This window comes from Somniosus microcephalus, chromosome 15 (genome assembly GCF_052327205.1).
Source record: "Somniosus microcephalus isolate GS21.2 chromosome 15, FLI_Smic_1.0, whole genome shotgun sequence".
Classification (NCBI taxonomy): Eukaryota; Metazoa; Chordata; class Chondrichthyes; order Squaliformes; family Somniosidae; genus Somniosus; species Somniosus microcephalus.
Window position 1 is genome coordinate 39,758,698 of NC_141001.1, and position 18,805 is coordinate 39,777,502.

The following is an 18,805-nucleotide window of genomic DNA, read 5'->3' on the forward strand; positions in this document are numbered from 1 at the left end:
CCTTTTTTGTTTTTTTCTATTACACTGTTCTATCATAATTCATTCAGAATCGATCTTTAATTTGTTCCTTTTATTGTTTAAATTTAACATTTCCCGCCCCTCCCCTCCCCATTCAGGAATATTATAATCGGGAGCAGAGATGGTTGCGTCTATATTGAAGGAGGGCTCAGCAGACCCTGGCTTACCTCTGGAGCCGCGTGTGTGCACCACGTCACAGTTGTCCGAACATGTCCAAGGGGCCATGTCTTCACTGCTGGCGTTTCACCAGGGAGGTGGTTTGCAGAACTCTCCCGTCTGCTGCAGCAGAGCCACCAAATCGCCTCTAGAACAGGCAAGTGTCTGCCCGCGTTCAGGACGGTCCACCACTGTCTTCTAGCATTATGCTACTTGCTCTTCTTCAGGAGAGTAAGAGTGGCATCCACCAGAGGAGCCTGTACGCAGAGAGCACTGCGACATTCTGCACGTGAATGGGACATTGTTTGCTGGGGCCAAGCACTTCATAACTTATCCAAAGGAGGACAAACATCAATAAAAAGAAAAAAAAAGACTTGCATTTGTATAGTACCTTACATGATCTCAGGATGTCCCAAAGCCAATTAAGTAGTTATTGGCCTAGAAATTGGGTTGGGGCGCCAAAGTGGCGCAAAAGTCGCCTAGCGCAGGATTTAGCGCAGCGTTCGAGGCTTTAGCGATCGTCAGATATTCAGTTCCATTGCCCCTAGAGGGAGACGGGGCGAGGCTCGAGGCGCTCCGCGTCCCTCTTAGGGCGCTGAAACTGAATATCGCAGTGCAACGTGCCGCAGCGCGGTACTGCAGGCCTTCCTCCCATTGTTAAGGGGGAGGGGTCTGCAACAGCGCGATCCCCGATCGCGAGTGCCGGCAAACGGGCCCGGCACCAAGGAGAAGTGCTGGGCTCTCGGGAAACAGCCGGCAATGCCGCGGTGGGGGGGGGGGGGGGGTGGGTCAGGAGACCGGGGACAGAGGTGCTGGCAGGCGGCCGCCCCGCACCTCCACCTTAACTTGCGCCGCTGCCGGCACAGTTGCGCCGTTCGCTACCAAATATTGCGAACAGGGCGCGAATGGGGCGCTGCGCACACTGATGACGTCATCGGAGGCGGCGCAGCGCAAATGGCTAACGCCACCATTAGCGCCCCTGCTGAATATCGCGGGAGGCGCAGCCAGTGGCGCTACAGCCACTGACTGCCTCTTTAGGTGCTAACAGGTGGCGCTACTCACCCAATTTTTCCCCCATAGAGTCATAGGAGGAGAAATTGGGTGGAGGCGCCAAAGTGGCACCAAGTTCGCCTGGGTGCTGATTTTTGCGCAGCGTTTGGAGCATTAACGAACGTCAGAAATTCAGTTTCAGCGCCCCTAGAGTGAAACGGGGCGAGGCTCGAGGCGCTCTGCGTCCCTCTTAGGGCGCTGAAACTGAATATCGCAGCGCAACGTGCCGCAGCGCCACACGCTGTGGCACGGCACACTGCGGTACTGCAGGCCTTCCTCCAATTGTTAAGGGGGAGGGGCCTGCAACAGCGCGATCCCTGATCGCGCGTGCCAGCAAAAGAGCCCGGCACCGAGGAGAAGTGCCGGGCTCTCGGGAAACAGCCGGCAATGCCGTGGGGGGGGGGGGGGGCGGTGAGGAGGCCAGAGACGGAGGTGCTGGCAGGCGGCAGCCAAAAAAGGCAGCCGCCCCGCACCTCCACCTTAACTTGCGCCACTGCCACCACAGCAAGGCCCCGTGAACCGGGCGCGGGTGGCGAACAGCGCTACAGCGGCGTTCTCCACCAAATATCGCACACAGTATTCCAGCTGTGGCCTAACTAGTGTTTTGTACAGCTCCATCATAACCTCCCTGCTCTTATATTCTATGCCTCGGCTAATGAAGGCAAGCATCCCATATGCCTTTTTAACCACCTTATCCACCTGTTCTGCTGCCTTCAGGGATCTATGTACATGTACACCAAGGTCCCTCTGATCCTGTCCTTGCTAGGGTCCTACCATTCATTGTGTATTCCCTTGCCTTGTTAGTCCTCCCAAAATGCATCACCTCACACTTTTCAGGGTTAAATTCCATTTTCCATTGTTCTGCCCATCTAACCAACCCGTCTATATCGTCCTGTAGCCTGAGGCTTCCCTCCTCGCTATTTACCACTCCACCAATTTTCGTGTCATCTGCGAACTTGCTGATCATACCTCCTACATTCATATCTAAATCATTAATGTAGACCACAAACAGCAAGGGACCCAGCACCAATCCCTGCGGTACACCACTGGACACAGGCTTCCAGTCACAAAAACAACCTTCGACCATCACCCTCTGCTTCCTGCCACTAAGCCAATTTTGGATCCAATGTGCCAAATTGCCCTGGATCCCATGGGCTCTTACCTTCTTGACCAGTCTCCCATGCAGGACTTTGTCAAAAGCCTTACTAAAGTCCATGTAGGCTACATCAACTGCTGTACCCTCATCCACACACCTAGTCACCCCCTCGAAAAATTCAATCAAATTGGTTAGTCATGATCTCCCCGACAAAGCCATGCTTGATTAATCCTTGCCTCTCCAAGTGGAGACTAATTCTGTCCCTCAGAATTTTTTCCAAGAATTTCCCTACCACTGATGTTAAGCTCACTGGCCTGTAATTCCCTGGTTTATCCCTACTACCCTTCTTGAATAATGGTACTACGTTAGCTGTCCACCAGTCCTCCGGCACCTCCCCTGTGGCTAGAGAGGTTCTGAAAATGTGTGTCAGAGCCCCTGCAATCTCCTCCCTTGCCTCACGCAGCAGCCTGGGATACATCCCGTCAGGGCCTGGGGATTTATCCACTTTTAAGCCCGCTAAAACCGCTAGTACCTCCTCCCTCTCAATACTAATTTGTTCAAGTATATCACAATCCCCCTGCCTGATTTCTATGCCTACATCGTCCTTCTCCATAGTGAACACAGATGCAAAATATTCATTTAAAACCTCACCTACATCTTCCGGCTCAACACACAGATTGCCACTTTGGTCCCTAATGGGGCCTACTCTTTCCCTTGTTATCCTCTTGCCCTTAATATACTTATAAAACACCTTGGGATTTTCCTTTATTTTGCCCGCCAGTGTTTTTTCATGCCCCTTCTTCGCTCTCCTAATTTCTTTTTTAAGTACCCCCTTGCACTTTCTATACTCCTCTCGGGCTTCCACTGTTTTTAGTCCTTTGTATCTGCCAAAAGCCTCCCTTTTTTTCCTAATCCATTCTTGTATATCCCTTGACATCCAGGGTTCCCTGGGCTTGTTGGTCCCACCCTTGACCTTTACGGGAACATGTTGGCGTTGTACTCTCTCTATTTCCTTTCTGAAAGACTCCCACTGCTCTGATGTGGATTTTCCGACATGTATCTGATCCCAGGCCACTTTGGTCAGATACTGCCTTATCATATTAAAATTGGCCTTCCCCCAATTTAGAACCTTTATTTCCGGTCCATCTTTGTCCTTTTCCATGACTACCTTAAATCTCACCGAATTATGGTCACCGTCACCAAGATGCTCTCCTACTGACACATCTACCACTTGCCCGGGTACATTCCCTAGAATTAGGTCCAGTACTGCCCCCTCTCTTGTAGAACTTTCTACATGCTGGCTCAAAAAGCTCTCCTGGATACACTTTAAGAATTCCGCACCTTCTAAGCCTTCCACGTTTTGACTATCCCAGTTAATATTGGGGAAGTTGAAATCCCCTACTATTATTACCCTATTATTTCTACACTTCTCTGAGATTTGCCTACATATCTGTTCCTCTATCTCCCCCTGACTGTTTGGGGGCATACAGTACCCTCGCAGCAAAGTGCTTGCCCCATTTTCGTTTTTAAGTTCTACCCATATGGCCTCATTAGAGGAACCTGCTAAAATATCATCCCTCCTTACAGCAGTAATTGACTCCTTGATTAATATTGCGACACCCCCTCCTCTTTTACACCCCCCTCTGTCTCGCCTGAAGATTCTATAACCCAGAATATTGAGCTGCCAGTCCTGCCTCTCCCTCAACCATATCTCTGTGATAGCAACAATATCATACTCCCATGTGTTCATCAACACCTTCAATTCATCTGCCCTACTCGCAAGACTCCTTGCATTAAAATAAATGCCATCCAGCCTTGCCATACTCCCTTGTGCCATTACATATTTGCTCTGCCTTCCAGGCGGATTTGTTTTTTCCTCTATATTTGGCTGTGCATCACCCCCTACTATAGTTCCACTCCGTATCCCATCCCCCTGCCAAGTTAGTTTAAATCCCCCACCACCACCCCCCAACAGTACTAGCAAACCTCCTCGCAAGGATGTTGGTCCCGTTCTGGTTCAGGTGCAACCAGTCCGACTTGTACAAGTCCCACCTTCCCCAGAAGCAGACCCAGTGATCCAGGAAACTAAAGCCCTCCCTCCTGCACCAACTCTTTAGCCATGCATTCATCTGCTCTGTCCTCCTATTCCTATACTCACTAGCACGTGGCACTGGGAGTAGTCATAGAGTTATACAGCACAGAAAGAGGCCCTTCGGCCCATCGTGTCTGCGCCGTCCATCAATCCCTGTCCAGTCTAATCCCATTTTCCAGCATTTGGTCCATAGCCTTGTATGCAGTGGCATTTCAAGTGCTCATCCAAATGCTTCTTGAATGTTGTGAGGGTTCCTGCCTCTACCACCCTTTCAGGCAGTGAGTTCCAGATTCCAACCACCCTCTGGGTGAAAAAGTTCCTCCTCAAATCCCCTCTAAATCTCCTGCCCCTTACCCTGAATCTATGCCCCCTTGTTATTGACCCCCCTACTAAGGGGAAAAGTTCCTCTTTATCTACCCTATCTATGCCCCTCATCATTTTGTACACCTCAATCAGGTCCCCCCTCAGCCTTCTTTGCTCCAAGGAAAACAACCCCAGCCTGTTTAGTCTTTCTTCATAGCTGAGGCGCTCCATCCCAGGTAACATCCTGGTGAATCTTCTCTGCACCCTCTCCAAAGCAATCACATCCTTCCTATAGTGAGGCGACCAGAACTGCACACAGTACTCCAGCTGTGGCCTCACCAGCGTTTTGTACAGCTCCATCATAACCTCCCTGCTCTTATATTCTATGCCTCGGCTAATGAAGGCAAGTATCCCATATGCCTTTTTAACCACCTTATCTACCTGTTCCGCTGCCTTCAGGGATCTATGTACATGTACACCAAGGTCCCTCTGACCCTCTGTACTTCCTAGGGTCCTACCACTCATTGTGTATTCCCTTGCCTTATTTGTCCGTCCAAAATGCATCACCTCGCACTTTTCAGGGTTAAAATCCATTTGCCACTTTTCCGCCCATCTGACCAACCCGTTTATATCGTCCTGTAGCCTGAGGCTTTCCTCCTCGCAATTTACCACCCCACCAATTTTCGTGTCATCCGCGAACTTACTGATCATACCTTTTACATTCTCATCCAAATCATTTATGTAGATCACAAACAGCAAGGGACCCAGCACCAATCCCTGAGGTACCCCACTGGACACAGGCTTCCAGTCACAAAAGCAACCTTCGACCATCACCCTCTGCCTCCTGCCACTCAGCCAGTTTAGGATCCAACGCGCCAAGGCACCCTGGATCCCATGGGCTCTTACCTTCTTGACCAGTCTCCTATGCGGGACTTTGTCAAAAGCTTTGCTGAAGTCCATGTAAACCACATCCACAGCATTTCCCTCATCCACACACCTAGTCACCCCCTCGAAAAATTCAATCAGATTTGTCAGACATGATTTACCCTTGACAAAGCCATGCTGACTATCCCCGATTAATCCTTGCCTCTCCAAGTGGAGACTAATTTTGTCCCTCAGAATTTTTTCCAATAATTTCCCTACCACAGATGTTAGGCTCACTGGCCTGTAATTCCCTGGTTTATCCCTGCTACCCTTCTTGTATAATGGTACTACGTTAGCTGTTCTCCAGTCCTCTGGTACATCCCCTGTGGCCAGAGAGGTTCTGAAAATTTGTGTCAGAGCCCCTGCAATCTCCTCCTTTGCCTCATACAACAGCCTGGGATACATCTCGTCCGGGCCTGGGGATTTATCCACTTTTTGGCCTGCTAAAACCGCTAGTACCTCCTCCCTCTCGATGCTAATATGTTCAAGTATGTCACAGTCCCCTTGCCCGATTTCGATGTCTACATCGTCTTTCTCCATAGTGAACACAGATGCAAAAAATTCATTTAAAACCCCGCCTACATCCTCTGGCTCTACACACAGATTGCCACTTTGGTCCCTAATGGGCCCTACCCTTTCCCTGGTTATCCTCTTGCCCTTAATATACTTATAAAACATCTTAGGATTTTCCTTTATTTTGCTCGCCAGTGTTATTTCATGGCCCCTCCTCGCCCTCCTAATTTCTTTTTTAAGTATGCCCCTGCACTTTTTATACTCCTCTAGGGCTTCCTCCGTCTTTAGTCTTTTGTAACTGCCAAAAGCCCCCCTTTTTTTCCTGATGCATTTTTGTATATCCCTCGTCATCCAAGGTTCCCTTTGCTTGTTGGTCCCACCCTTGACCTTTACAGGAACATGTTGGCGTTGTACTCTCTCTATTTCCCTTCTGAAAGTCTCCCACTGTTTTGATGTGGATTTTCCTATAAGTAGCTGCTCCCAGTCCACTTTGGCCAGATCCTGCCTTATCATATTAAAATCGGCCTTCCCCCAATTTAGAACCCTTATTTCCGGGCCGTCTTTGTCTTTTTCCATGACCACCTTAAATCTCACCGAATTATGGTCACTGTCGCCAAAATGCTCTCCTACTGACACTTCCACCACTTGCCCGGCTACATTCCCTAGAATTAGGTCCAGTACCGCCCCCTCTCTTGTAGGACTTTCTACATGTTGGCTCAAAAAGCTCTCCTGGATGCACTTTAAGAATTCTGCACCCTCTAAGCCTTTCACACTCTGACTATCCCAATTAATATTGGGGAAGTTGAAATCCCCCACTATTATTACCCTATTATTTTCGCACTTCTCTGAGATTTGCCTACATATCTGTTCCTCTATCTCCCCGACTGTTTGGGGACCTATAGTACACTCCCAGCAAAGTGCTTGCCCCCTTTTTGTTTTTAAGTTCTACCCATATGGCCTCATTAGAGGAACCCGCTAATATATCATCCCTCCTTACAGCAGTAATTGACTCCTTAATTAATATTGCAACACCCCCTCCCCTTTTACACCCCCCTCTGTCTCGCCTGAAGATTCTATACCCCGGAATATTGAGCTGCCAGTCCTGACCCTCCCTCAACCATGTCTCCGTGATAGCAACAATATCGTACTCCCATGTATTCAACAACAACTTCAGTTCATCCACCTTGTTTGCAAGACTCCTTGCATTAAAATAAATGCCTTCCAGCCTTGCCATATTCCCTTTTGCCTTCACATATTTGCTCTGCCTTCCCAGCTGACTTGTTTTTTCCTCCGTATTTGGCTGTAAATCACCCCCTACTATAGCTCCACTCTGTATCCCATCCCCCTGCCAAGTTAGTTTAAACCCCCCCCAGCAGTGCTAGCAAACCTCCCCGCAAGGATATTGGTCCCCCTCTGGTTCAGGTGTAAACCGTCCGACTTGTACAAGTCCCACCTTTCCCAGAAGCAGACCCAGTGATCCAGGAAACTAAAGCCCTCCCTCCTGCACCATCCCTTTAGCCACGCATTCATCTGCTCTATCTTCCTATTCCTATACTCACTAGCACGTGGCACCGGGAGTAATCCAGAGATTACACCCTTTGAGGTCCTGCTCTTCAATCTTCCACCTAGCTCCCTAAATTCTTGCTGCAGGACCTCATCCCTCTTTTTACCTATGTCATTGGTACCAATGTGGACCACGACCTCTGGCTGTTCACCCTCCCCCTCCAGAATGCCCTGCAGCCGCTCAGTGACATCCTTGACCCTGGCACCAGGGAGGCAACAAACCATCCTGGATTCACGTCTACGGCCACAGAAACGCCTATCTGTTCCCCTTACTATAGAATCCCCTACCACTATTGCTCTCCCACTCTTTTTCCTCCCTTCCTGGGCAGCAGGAGCACCCCCAGTGCCAGGAAGTTGGCTGCTGCTGCCTTCCCTGGTGAGTAATCCAGAGATTACAAACTTTGGGGTCCTGCTTTTTAATCTGCTACCTAGCTCCCTAAATTCTTGTTGCAGGACCTCATCCCTCTTTCTACCCATGTCGTTGGTACCAATGTGAACCACAACCTCTGACTGTTCGCCCTCCCCCTTCAGAATTCCCTGCAGCCGTTCAGTGACATCCTTGACCCTGGCACCAGGGAGGCAACATACCATTTTGGAGTCACGTCTGCGGCCACAGAAACGTCTATCTGTTCCCCTTACGATAGAATCCCCTATCACTATTGCTCTCCCACTCTTTTTCCTCCCCTCCTGTGCAGCTGAGCCACTCGTAGTGCCACGGACTTGGCTCTTGCTGCATTCCCCTGAGAAACCATCTCCCCCATCAGTATCCAAAACTGTCAGAGAGGGAGATGGACTCACGGGCTCCTGCACTACCTTCCTAGTTCTTTTACTCTGTCTGGCATGTTCTGAAGTGTAGTAACTTTTGTAATATAGGAAACACAGCAGCCAATTTGTGCACAGCAAGGTCCCATAAACAGCAATGTGATGGTGACCAGACAATTTGTTTGTGATTTGGTTGAGGGATAAATATTAGCCAAGACAATGAGGAGAACTCCTCTGCTCTTCTTTGAATAGTGCCATTATATCTTTTATATGCATCTGAGAGGGTAGACAGGGCCTCGGTTTAACGCCTCTTCCGAAAGGTGGCACCTCCGACAGTGCAGCACTCCCTCAGTACTGGACTGGAGTGTCAGCCTAGCTCAACTCTCTGGAATGGGACTTGAACCCACAACCTTCTGGCTCAGAGGCGAGAGTGCTACCACTGAGCCAGGGCTGACACCTAAAAGGTCTCTTCACTTTTCCCTCCAAAGTGGCAGATTCCCAAAAGTGCAGGACCTCATTGATCCAACACAAATGGACTCCTTTCAACAATGCCATGGCATGTATGAACAGGAAAGTATTGCATTCTATTAACATGCAGGTTGCATGTGACCATCAGAACTGCGTCACGTAGGCGGATGGCAGGTACCTGGGAAGCTGCCATATGCATTCATTCTACATCGGTATGCAGTCCCATCCTTGTTTCAAGGTTAAAAATAAAAACAGAAAATGCTGAACTCTGTTTCTCTCTCCATTGAGGCTGCCTGATCTGCTGAGTATTTCCATATTTTCTGTTTTTATTTCAGATTTTTAGCATCTGCAGTATTTTGCTCTTACTTCAAGGTTGTTCAGCCCTGGAGGGATGGATCCCGGGCAACCAAGGACACCTTGTGAACCCGAGTTGATGACACCAATGTATTATCTCAGAACAGCAGCTCAAAAGAAAATATAATGAGGCGCGTACCTTGGCTTGGAGACGAATAGAACGCACGATTGGACTGGCTTATAGGAGTCTGGCAAAGGGTGTGGTGCTGTACAGTCCCGGAAAGCTCTCTACAATTATAGTCATTTGGCACATGCAGAACTTTACTGACTGGAGAAGGTTATGATAGGGCTGAAGAGAACAGAGACACTAAGGCAGAGCCTGTGGATTTGTCAGCTCCAACCACGTATGCTCGGGAAATCCATCAATGGCGACTAGAGAACAATTAATTTAAAATTTGCAAGCTCCTCACCCGTTCCCCCATCTTAAGTGTTCCTGAACAGTGATTCCTACAAACTGTCTCACCAACTCCATATGACACTGTGATCCCATACTATATCTCATCCACCATGAGCGCACATTCGATCATAGGCTTAAATGAAACTCCAACACCAAGTTCAAGGGCAAATATGTCAAATTTATTGATCAGAAAATGTGTTTTTTGTGTGGGTCATGTGTTTCATTTCCCCAGTGCTTCCCCTTGGTGACAATGTATGGTGAGGGTCTTTATCTAGTTTTCTAGTCTAATTATCCTAGTTCTCTTTCTAGGTGCCAAGGTGGCTGCCTGCTGGATTTCCCCAAGGGCTTTTGGGCTTGTTAGCTCCTTCAGAAAGGTCACATTTCTATGTAACTGCAGGCACCACCGGTGTTGCTCTGGTGACTGCCTGCGTTTGCTGGCCTTTGGAAACTGTGCAACCCCACTGAGCGAGACGGTTGTGTGGCAGGGATGAGGAGTCACTGATAGGCATCTCCTTTGTCCCTGCCATGCCGCTGCAGAAGCTCTCTGTCAAGGTGCTGTCCAGTCCATCCCCCAGTATGGGAATCAGATGGGAACTGGCTTAAGGAAATTGGAGCCCATTGTATTCGTATGTCACTCCTGACAGTACCCATATAAGGTGCGTTTAAGCCCTGGAGATTCCACGCACTCGAGTAGACTGCACTTCTGTGATGAGGTCAAAGATCACTGCCCAGATACAGGTCGTGGACCCTTTCATAGTAGCTGTCAGACTTTGCAGGTTTCTTTGCATACTTGAAAAGGTCTCGGTGAACTGATGGTGCTCACAAAGCAACTTTCTTTGTAAAAGGTGCTGGATGGCACCAATCCTGAAACTCAGCATCTGAGGCCACTTTGGAGCAATCCCTCCAGCCTTCTTTCTCGTGCTGTATCTTTCAGCCAGTGCTCCCTGCTCTTAACTATCATCTTCCCCAGAATGGCTGTTCCTGGACTGGTGCTTGTGGTAGGTGGAGCGAGTGCTGCAGTGTGGTGGGAATTGGATGAGTCCTTTCACAAGAACATAAGAAATAGGAGCAGGAGTCGGCCATTTGGACCCTCGAGCCTGCTTCGCCATTCAGTAAGATCCTGGCTGATCTTCCACCTCATCTTCACTTTCCTGCCCGATCTCCATATCCCTTAATATTCAAAAATCTATCACTCTCTGTCCTGAATATACTGAACGACTGAGCCTCCACAGCCCTCTGGGTTAGAGAATTTCCCTCTGACCCTGCAAACTGTTGCTCCTCAGGGGGCCCTTCAGAAATATAATAAGGAAAAGCATATAATGGAATCTGCAAGGTACTCCCAGGAGAACAGGTCAGTAGCCACCAATATGATATATGGGTGCCAGGTAAGTTGCCTATTAGCAGAATGGTCTAGTGAAGGACCAATTCCTTGAATGATGAAAAAAGAATGGAAGAATGGTACTAGCCTGTAGATTCAGGTTCACCACCTGCATGACCCTCTCCAATGGGGACCACGGAGTGGCAGTCCTGGGTGAGTCCTTCCATGCAAGTCAACATCTTCAGATTTGGGGAGCCCCCTCCAGTTTTCATCTTTCCCCATTTAGAATAGGCTTCCTTTGCCTGCATCATGAAGACATTGATGAAATGCTGACCATTTTCCCGAAGCCTGCCATCACTAGACAATTGGCCACTCTGCTTCCTAAAATGAAAGTGCAAGAACATGCAGCATGCAAGTGGGTAAAAGAGTAGGTCATGGTCCCACCGTCCATCAGTGAGAGCAGCAAGTTTCCAGGAAAGATGAAAGGTTGTGCTATGCCTGAATTGGGTTGCCTTGTGCTAGTGTTAGAAAGGGCAGGGGTGTGTGTAAAGATAAGGAAACATCCCGTGTGAGTAACCAGCTGGTTAACGGGAGATCTGTTCGTGTGTTGCAGATATGCCATTGCAGATGACTACAGCAGGCACTTTAAGTGGCAAATATCATGGTGTTGAATTTCTTCCTCATCTGGGAGGATTACCTCTTTATTGAAGAAACTGCATTCACCTGCTCAGCCATTCTTTCCCAGACAGCCCCGACTGCAGCTTGCTGAGGAAGGCACTCATCCAAAAATGGCGCATCTTCTTGCCATCACCTCCCATAACGTTGCCTCCTGGGCTCTCTCAGGAAAGGAAGTGGTTTTTGTGCGTGAACAAGTGATGCAGACTTTGCACTCCCTTCAAAGGGGAGGGGTCAGGCACGCCTCTTGGTGAAATAGAAACTCGTGCTACTTGCATAAGAAACGTCAAAACTGTGTGGACAGCTGAACGATAGCTGCTGAGGCTGGTGCAAACCAATCACCACTAATTCTGGAGCCCTGGGCTGTGCGTGTGTCCTTCTCTAGATTCATCCCTAACTGATTAACACAGCATTAATCCCATTGACCCTTAACAATTAACTCTACCCAGCACTTGAAGTGCTGAGTTCTTTTTTTTTTTTAATTTTAGTGCTGCGTTCGTTGGGGGCTGTTCAAACACTGCTTACCTGTGTGGCCTTCTCCAACTCCAGCTTGGTCTGCGTAATTTGCATCTGCATCTCCTGCAGCTGGTCCCGTAGTCGGACATTCTCACTCTGAAGCTCTTCGTACAGCTGTTACAGAGGAAAACAGAAACGAGACCCTCATTACTTTACAGGCAACATTTCTGATCAGCAACTTCACTCAACATTTTATGTCAAGGAATCCACTTGAGCAGAAATACTATTGGACTTGATATTAACAACAGGAGCTGGCAGGGCAGATCAGAGTCAAAGTATACCTTGGCAATGGTGACTACCATATGGTGGAGATTAAGGTTAAGCTTATGATGGAAAAGAGACGCGTATAAGAAAAACAGTCAACCTTAGAAAGGCAGGTTTTGAGGGGGCAACCTAAGGAAAATGGGCTGGATAGAGGAGGAAAAGCATGGTGGAAAAGTGGATCATTTTCCTACAGAGTACAGAACAATGTGTACCAGAAGTGAAGGGAAACACAGGGATTAGGATGATGTGGGCAAAAATAGCAGCAATGTGGAAGATAAAGCAAGAGAGAGATTGTTCTAAAGTATAACATTACAGCTAGTACAATGGACAGATGATTAGAAAACAAGGTAAAGGGAGTCAAGAAACTGGTCAAGACAAATAAAGTAGAAAAGGAGATTGGGATAGCAGCAAATAATAAAAGAAAAGTCCAGCATTTCACAGAAGCATAATCAGACAAAAATGGACGTTGAGCCAAAGGAGGAGATATAACAAAATATTGGTCAGAGGTGGATTTTAATCAGTCTTAAACGAGAGGGAGGTGGAGAGGCAGAGGGCCTAGGGAGGGAATTCCAGAGCCCAGACGGCTGAAGGCATGGCCACCAATAGTGGGGCAAAGGGAGGAGGGGATGGACGAGGTCGGAGTCAGAGGAGTAGCGAGTTCTGGGTGGGTCTGTTAGGGTGGAGGTTACAGAGATTGGGATGGGCAAGGCCATGAAGGGATTTAAACAAAAGCTCCTGAATGGAGATCTGGTCACCGCAACAAATTTACCTTTCTGTAGCCTCTCCTGTCAGTCTCTGTCTCTGCCCGACCTACGCGCGTAGAATGCAGGCCAGTGTCCGAGTAGGACGTCACTCCTCTGTTTGACAGATTCCCATGGCTGCTTGCTATGGTATCTCCTCTGTAATTGAAGGCAACACGTAGACAGGAATAAAGCAGCAATTTTTAAATGATACTTTTTCAACCCAACTTTCATGTCCACTGAGGCCGCTGCCAGATGGTAGATGATATGGTCACCAGGTACAAAACACACTGGCCTAGAAATTCGGTGGGCTGCGCCACCAGTTAGCGCCCAAAGAGGGCACTTAGTGGGTTTAGCGCCACTGGCCTCGCCTCCCGTGAAATTTAGCGGGGCACTAATGGTGGCGTTAGCCTGTAGCACTGTGCCGCCACCGATGACGTCATCGGTGTGCGCAGCGCCCCGATCGCGATATTTGGTCGCGCCCCGCGGTGTAACGCCGGTCGCAATTTGCGACCGGATCAGGGGGGCCTACCTGCGGCGGTAGTGGCGCTAATTAAAGGGGAGGTGTGGTGTGGCCATTTCTTTTGCTGGCCGCTTGCCAGCACCTCCTCGCGCCGCCGTCCCCGGCCTCCTGAGCCCTCCCCCCCCCCCCCCCCCCCCCGGCCTCCTGAGCCCTCCCCCCCCCCCACCCCCCCCGGGCAGTGCCGGCTGTGTCCCAAGGGCCCGGCACTTCTCCTCGGTGCCGGGCTCTTTTGCCGGCACTTGCGAACTCCGATTGTGCTGGTGCAGGCCCCTCCCCTTTAAGAAGGGGAGGAAGGCCTGCAGTACCGCAGCGCGCCGTGCCGCAGCGCTGCAATATTCAGTTGCAGCGCCCCAAGAGGGATGCGGGGCGCCTCGAGCAGCGCCCCGCTTCCGTTTGGGGCGCTGAAACTGAATTTCCAGCTGGCGCAAGCGGCTCCGTCCGGAGCGGTAATTCCGGTGCCCAGACAAGCTAGGTGCCCCAAACGGGGCGCCACCGAATTTCTAGGCCACTGTCAGTGTTCCCAGCTTTGCCAACAGCAGGCAATTTGTTGCAAGAGACAGACAAAGCACAAGGTGCTCCCACCCACAAACTTTAGAACTCATTATAAATTTCCTATCAACACAGGCCTTCTGAAACACCACCACTTCTTTTATTGCCATTTACACCATCACATCTCAATCCTAGAATCCACCACTACCCGCATCACATGCTAGATATGGCAAACTTTCAAAGAGAGAGCCCATGATTACGTTATGGACTCAACTGCTCTTTCCATTCACTATTTTCACCTCTTGCGTGGCAACCATTTCCTGTTCAAAACAGTTCCTCTGTATTATACAAACCACGGTGCCACCAAGAGTTCCGCTAGCTAAACCTCTCATCAGGGACTAACCAGTGTATAAACACGCCGTTTAGGAAACCATCAGAACCAAAGACTTCACTGAGGTTTTTGTAGGAATTCCCCTCATTGTTGGTCCTTGTATCACCAACATGGAGATCCTTAAAAACCCAGATTACCGAAGGGTTCCCAATAGCTCCGTGGATAAATGCAACACCCAGTGTGATACTGTACCATACAGTATGAGAAGAACCTATCACATTATAGTAATCTGGGATGTTATGATTAAGGTTATCCACCAGGTGGTGCTGTAGCCAATGCTGTTACTAAGGTCAGAGGTTTGCTTCCTGTATAGGTCAGCACAAGGTGGAATGCCAGGATGCTGATGCAGGCTGTCTGTAAACGTGTTTCCCAGTTGTTAATAAAGTACTCGTGTTAATTCTACGGCCTCTTTGAGTCCTTGTTCCACTTAATGGATTTATCACACACATGATAATGGGGTATGAGGAAGACCATTCAGTCCATATTAGCTCATCCGTACAGAAGCAGCCTATAGTCCTCCCCCTGTTCAATCCAGGATCTGTGACAAGTTAGCGGATCTCACCCAGCACAGCAGCAGGGATTCTACGGTTTGCCTGTGCACCTGAACTTGGGAAGGGAAAATCAGCCGGTGGCCCCGGCTAGACCCCTGTTGGCATTAGGTGAGGACAGAATCAAGCTCGGCTATGACAGGATGAGAAATGGAGTATACAGAGTCCTTACCTGGTCAGATAGTCAGTCTGCAAAAGAAAGAAAAAAAACAAATCGAGACCAAAATCAGTAATTAATAAAACGCTGAAAATAATCGCGAGCAGGACACCATCACATAACCAGACACATACACTCCCATACACACACACATACACACACACACACACACAAACTTCCCATGATGGGATAAGTATCTCTCACTGCCACAAGGCTGGTATAATTTCAGGGTACTTTAATAACTTGTTCCTTCTTACAACAATCTCATCGCACCCTTGACCGAGACTGTTCGCAACAAAGGCTGCTTAATCCCACTGTAATATCTCCTGCCTCCATTCCTGATCTGGCCCATCTGCCACAGACACCCTCGTTCATGTATTTGTCACCTTGATTATTCCAATGCTCTCGTGGCTGGTCTCCAAACCCCCATCCTCCATAAACCTCAACTCATCCAAAATTCTGATGCATGTATCCTATCCTGCACCAAGCCCTGTACCCTCTCTCCACTGCCCCCCACCCCACCAACACAAAAGCAAAATACTGCAGATGCTGGAAATCGGAAAAAGAAACAGTTAACATTAACTCTGTTTCTCTCTTCACAGATGCTGTCTGTCCTGCTGAGTATTCTCAGCATTTTATGTTTTTAACTCCCACCCCTATCCGTGCTGACCTACATAAGTTCCTGGTCCTACATGTTGCAAGTTTAACATTTTTATCCTTGTGTTTAAATCTCTCCGTAATTGCCTCTTCCCATCTTTATAACCTCCTCTAGCCCTACAACTGCTTCCCAATGACCCCACCTCACACTCCCGGTTCCTGTGATTCGAGCCTTATGTGCAACTTCTCTTCCCTTCTGTTATGTTCATAAATAAATAGACATTCTTATTATGAACAGCTAGCTTAGAGCTTAGTTATTTATTCAGCATGTGGACTTGTACAGCATCCATCTTGACTACTGCCTTGTGGGTAGCCTAGTGCATCGTGGGTAGTCCAGTATTTAAACATACAGCAATATACAGCTCAACAGCTCCACCTAGTGTACATTCTAGAATGACATGTTACTGATCATTACATCCCCCTTTCTTTGAGGTTAAACAAAATCAATATCAATCAACTTTCAAGAAAAACGATAGAGGATATCAGTAACACTTTTGTTAGTGCTCTATAAACATAAACATTGTCACAACAGTCAACACATTTTCAAAGCTTTACTTTATACTCAAAGATTAATTCTATCAGGCTTTTTTACTTCACGTGTGGATCTTCTCAGCACAGGTAAGTCTGATGTGTTTTCATGAGATTGTTCTGGTGGTGAGTGACAAGATTCAGTTTCGGCATTGTCATCGATTTGCTCTTGGATAGTTTCTTGTGTTTTCAGGAGGGAACGGCGGTTCCTCCTGAGAATCTGTCCTTCCTCAGTTCTAACAGTGTATGACCTTGGTCCGACTTCCTCAAGAACTGTAGCTTTCCTGTTCCATGCATCTTCTTAGATCATTGTTCTTTTTCTTTACACATACCATGGAGTTAACCCAGTCTGTTGGCTCTTTGACTTTCCTGATGACTCCTAGTGTGGTCATTCTGTCCAGTTCTTTCTTGAGCTGGTCACGCAGGGGTGCTGGAACTCTCCGTGGCGCATGTACCACTGGCTGAGCATCCTCCTGTAGCTGGATCGTGTAAGTGAATGGTAGAACTCCAAATCCTTTGAACACATCCTGGAAATTACTCACGACAGAATCCACTGAGTCATCTGGTCTGCTTATGGCACAGTTTATACGGTAGACTCTCTTGACCAGTTCTAAGTCCTCACAAGCTTTGTCACCTAGTAGTGAATCAAGTCCTTCAGCCACAACAGAAAACATGAGATGATGCACTTTGTCTTTGACCGTCACTTTAAGTCTGCATACACATAAGCTATCTATTTTCTGTCCATTATAGTCCTTCATTAGTACTGACATTTTCTGTATTTTGGGCTTTTCTTTCATGTTTTTAATGTCACTCATACTGATTAAGTTTGCTTTTGCCCCAGTGTCTAGTTTCAATGTAACTAATGCTCCATTTACTTGCAGTGGCATCATCCATTTGTCCTCTTTTACTGCATTAATTTTATGTTCAGCATTGTCCATTCCTGAAGGCTGCACATTTTCTGTATCCTTTTTGATATTGTCACATGACACCATTCGTACAAAAAATGTCTCACTTAAATCAGTGTCCTCAATTATATTGACTTGTTGCCCTTTCTTTGTTTTTACTTTTGAAAAGCATTGTTTGGCAAAGTGATTCTTTCCATAACATTTTGTGCACATTTTTCCAAACGCTGGGCATTTTCGTGACTGGTGTTTGTAACCACAGCGTTTACAATTAAAAATTCCTCCCTCCGATTGCTTTTCATTTCTGTTCTGCCCATGTTTCTTCCCCTTGTAGGACACAGCACCGACAGCAGCACTGTCACTTACTACAATCGCATTATTATTCATTTCACTGAAAGTCTTCGCGTGCTTTTGAGCTAGCTCACTGGCTTGGCATATTTTCACAGCATTTTCCAATGTTAGTTCGGTTTCTTTCAACAGACGTTCCCTGACCTTTTTATCATGAATACCAAACACAATCTGGTCACGAATCATGGATGATTTCAGCTCAGAGAAATTACATGTCTGTGCTTTCAGTTTTAGATCAGTCACAAAGCTATCAAAAGTCTCATTTTGCTGCTGTGTCCTTGAATGGAACACGTACCTCTCATAGGTTTCGTTCTTTTTGGGAGAACAATGTGTATCAAACTTCTTTAGCACATCTTCTAATTTTTCTCTGTTCTCCTCTTGATCAAATATAAATGTATTAAATACCTCTATCGCCTGTGGGCCTGCAACCGTAAGCAGCAACGCTATTTTTCTTGCGGCTGGCTTCGTACCGAACCCGATGGCAGCAATGTAGAGTTCGAATTGTTGTTTGAAAGTCCGCCAATTGCAGTCGACATTCCCCGTGAGTTTCAAACCCTTCGGTGGCTTCAAATTCTCCATGTCGCATTTCACAATATTCAGCAGATTTTACCAATCCTGGTACCATGTTATGTTCATAAATAAATAGACATTCTTATTATGAACAGCTAGCTTAGAGCTTAGTCATTTATTTAGCATGTGGACTTGTACAGCATCCTGCAGAGGCATCCATCTTGACTACTGCCTTGTGGGTAGCCTAGTGCATCGTGGGTAGTCCAGTATTTAAACATACAGCAATATACAGCTCCACCTAGTGTACCATTCTAGAATGACATGTTACTGATCATTACACCTTTGTCCTACCATTGGTGGCCATCTAGGCCCCACTCTGGAATTCACTCCCTAAATCCCTCCACTACCCTCTTCTCCTGCAAGACATTCCTTCAAATACACGTCTTTACCCAAGGTCACCCCTCCTAATATCTCCTTCTTTGGCTCAGTGTCTGTTTTCGCTAATGCCTCCATGTAGCTGCTTGGGATTTTTTTTTAGTATAA

General features: G+C 47.7%; 1 protein-coding gene across 4 annotated transcripts in view; it reads right to left on the reverse strand.

Moving 5' to 3' along the window:
- LOC147106636 (protein phosphatase 1 regulatory subunit 12A-like) overlaps positions 1 to 18,805 on the reverse strand; it is a 305,116-nt gene that overhangs the window by 13,400 nt on the left and 272,911 nt on the right. For all 4 annotated transcript variants that reach the window (XM_086007660.1, XM_086007657.1, XM_086007656.1 and 1 more), the window contains 3 exons: positions 15,333 to 15,349; positions 13,239 to 13,368; positions 12,215 to 12,319 (listed from right to left, as the gene is read on the reverse strand). In XM_086007660.1, the coding sequence (XP_085863786.1) occupies positions 12,215 to 12,319; positions 13,239 to 13,368; positions 15,333 to 15,349 (252 nt within the window). The remainder of the gene's footprint in view (positions 1 to 12,214; positions 12,320 to 13,238; positions 13,369 to 15,332; positions 15,350 to 18,805) is intronic.